General features: G+C 56.1%; 1 protein-coding gene across 1 annotated transcript; it reads left to right on the forward strand.

The window, feature by feature from the left end:
• The first annotated feature begins 270 nt into the window (after nucleotides 1-270).
• LOC136511290 (uncharacterized mitochondrial protein AtMg00810-like) lies at nucleotides 271-735 on the forward strand. Its single transcript, XM_066505414.1, has one exon. The coding sequence runs from the start codon at nucleotides 271-273 to the stop codon at nucleotides 733-735; it is 465 nt and encodes a 154-aa protein (XP_066361511.1).
• Nucleotides 736-1,793: the final 1,058 nt, after the last annotated feature.

Genomic DNA, 1,793 nt, shown 5'->3' on the forward strand with positions numbered 1-1,793 from the left:
GTCTTTGCGTTGGTAGCGCGCATGGAGTCTATCCGACTACTGCTGGCTTTGGTAGCAGCGAAGGACTAGCGCGTCCATCACCTGGACATAAAATCAGCATTCCTCAACGGCAAGCTGGCGGAGACGGTCTTCGTGAGGCAACCTCCGGGTTTTGCCATCAAGGAAGCAGAACACATGGTGCTCTGACTGCGCAAGGCGCTTTACGAGCTACGACAGACCCCGTGAGCGTGGAACGCCAAGCTTGATGCCACACTGGGCAAGCTTAGGTTCATGTGGTGCGCAACCGAGCATGTGCTCTACACGCGGCGATGGGGGAAGGAGGAGCTCATCGTCGGCATGTATGTGGACGATTTGATCATCATCGGCGCGCGTGTGGAGGACATCGATAGCTTCAAGCGTGAGATGGCGGCTCATTTTCGAATGAGCGATTTCGGCGCGCTCTTCTACTACCTCAGCATCATGGTGAGACAGGGGAAGGAGGCGCTCATGCTCGGTCAATGCACATATGCGTCAAAGCTGTTGGAGCAGAGCGGCATGGCTGAGGGCAAGCCACGCGTGACTCCGATGGAGGAGTGGCTAAAACTGACGAAGGCCAGTACCGCGGTAAGGGTAGATGCAACACTCATCCGGAGCATCGTCGGCGGTCTGTGCTACCTAGTCCACACGAGACCAGATATTACGTTCGCCGTGGGCTACGTCAGCCGCTTCATGGAGGATCCCCAAGAGGATCACTAGGCCATGGTGAAGCGACTGCTGCGCTACGTCAAGGGGATGGTGGATTAGGGGATCGTCTTCCCCAAGACCGCGGAAGTGGCCTACAACTCACTATGTTCAGCGATGCCGACATGGCGGGGGACATCGACGGTGGGCGGAGCACCTCTGGAGTGCTCATCTTCCTCGGGTTGGCTCCAATCTCATGGCTGGCGTTAAAACAGAAGGTGGTGACGCGGTCCACGTGTGAGGCAGAGTACGTGGCGGCGGCCACAGTGGCGTGCCAAACTGTGTCGCTACGCCGGCTGTTGGGCGAGCTGATCGGTGTGGAAGCTCACCCACCAGCATTGATGGTGGACAACTAGCCTGCCATCGACCCGCGAAGAATCCGGTTCTCCACGACCGGAGCAAGCACATCGACATCAAGTCCCACTTCCTTAGAGACTATCGATGGAGGGCAGATCGTCATCGAGTTCATCGAAACTGGTCGGCAACTCGCGGACGTCCTCACCAAGTTGCTCGGCCGTCTTCGGTTCACGGAGCTGAAAGAAGATAATCGGCATGGTGGAGGTTCTAGGGTTAGCAGCAGGATTAGGGATAGAATTGTAAAGTAATCTGCTGATCTCCCATCTTTGAACGCGTGGCAGGGGTAGGCGCCAAAAGGGCTCCCTGCTGCTGCACTATAGCCGTGGCAGGGGCAGGCGCCGAAAGGCTCCCCTGCCGCACTATAGCCACAGCAGGGCAGGCGCCAAAGTCAGCCCCGCTGTCACATCTAGTCACTATAGCAGCATGGCAGCCTGGCATGTCTGTATACTAGGATTAGATTGGTAGAGTTGTATATATAGCTTTTCACTGTAACTCAGTAAAGAGAGCGAGTTCAGTTTTGTCATCTCCTCTGTAGAGCTTTGGCCAACGCAGGTGCTTATGCTATGTGTGCGCGCTTTGTTCTCCCTCCCTCTTCTACCTCCAGCCATAGTGTGTGTGCGAGAACGCCGGTAACCGGTCGGCTCACCCAGTGACTAGTCGGCTTACCCATGCGGAAGATCCCAGGTCCAACAGAGAAATGATAAGGATTTCATTTG

This window comes from Miscanthus floridulus, chromosome 16 (assembly GCF_019320115.1).
Source record: "Miscanthus floridulus cultivar M001 chromosome 16, ASM1932011v1, whole genome shotgun sequence".
Lineage (NCBI taxonomy): Eukaryota > Viridiplantae > Streptophyta > Magnoliopsida > Poales > Poaceae > Miscanthus > Miscanthus floridulus.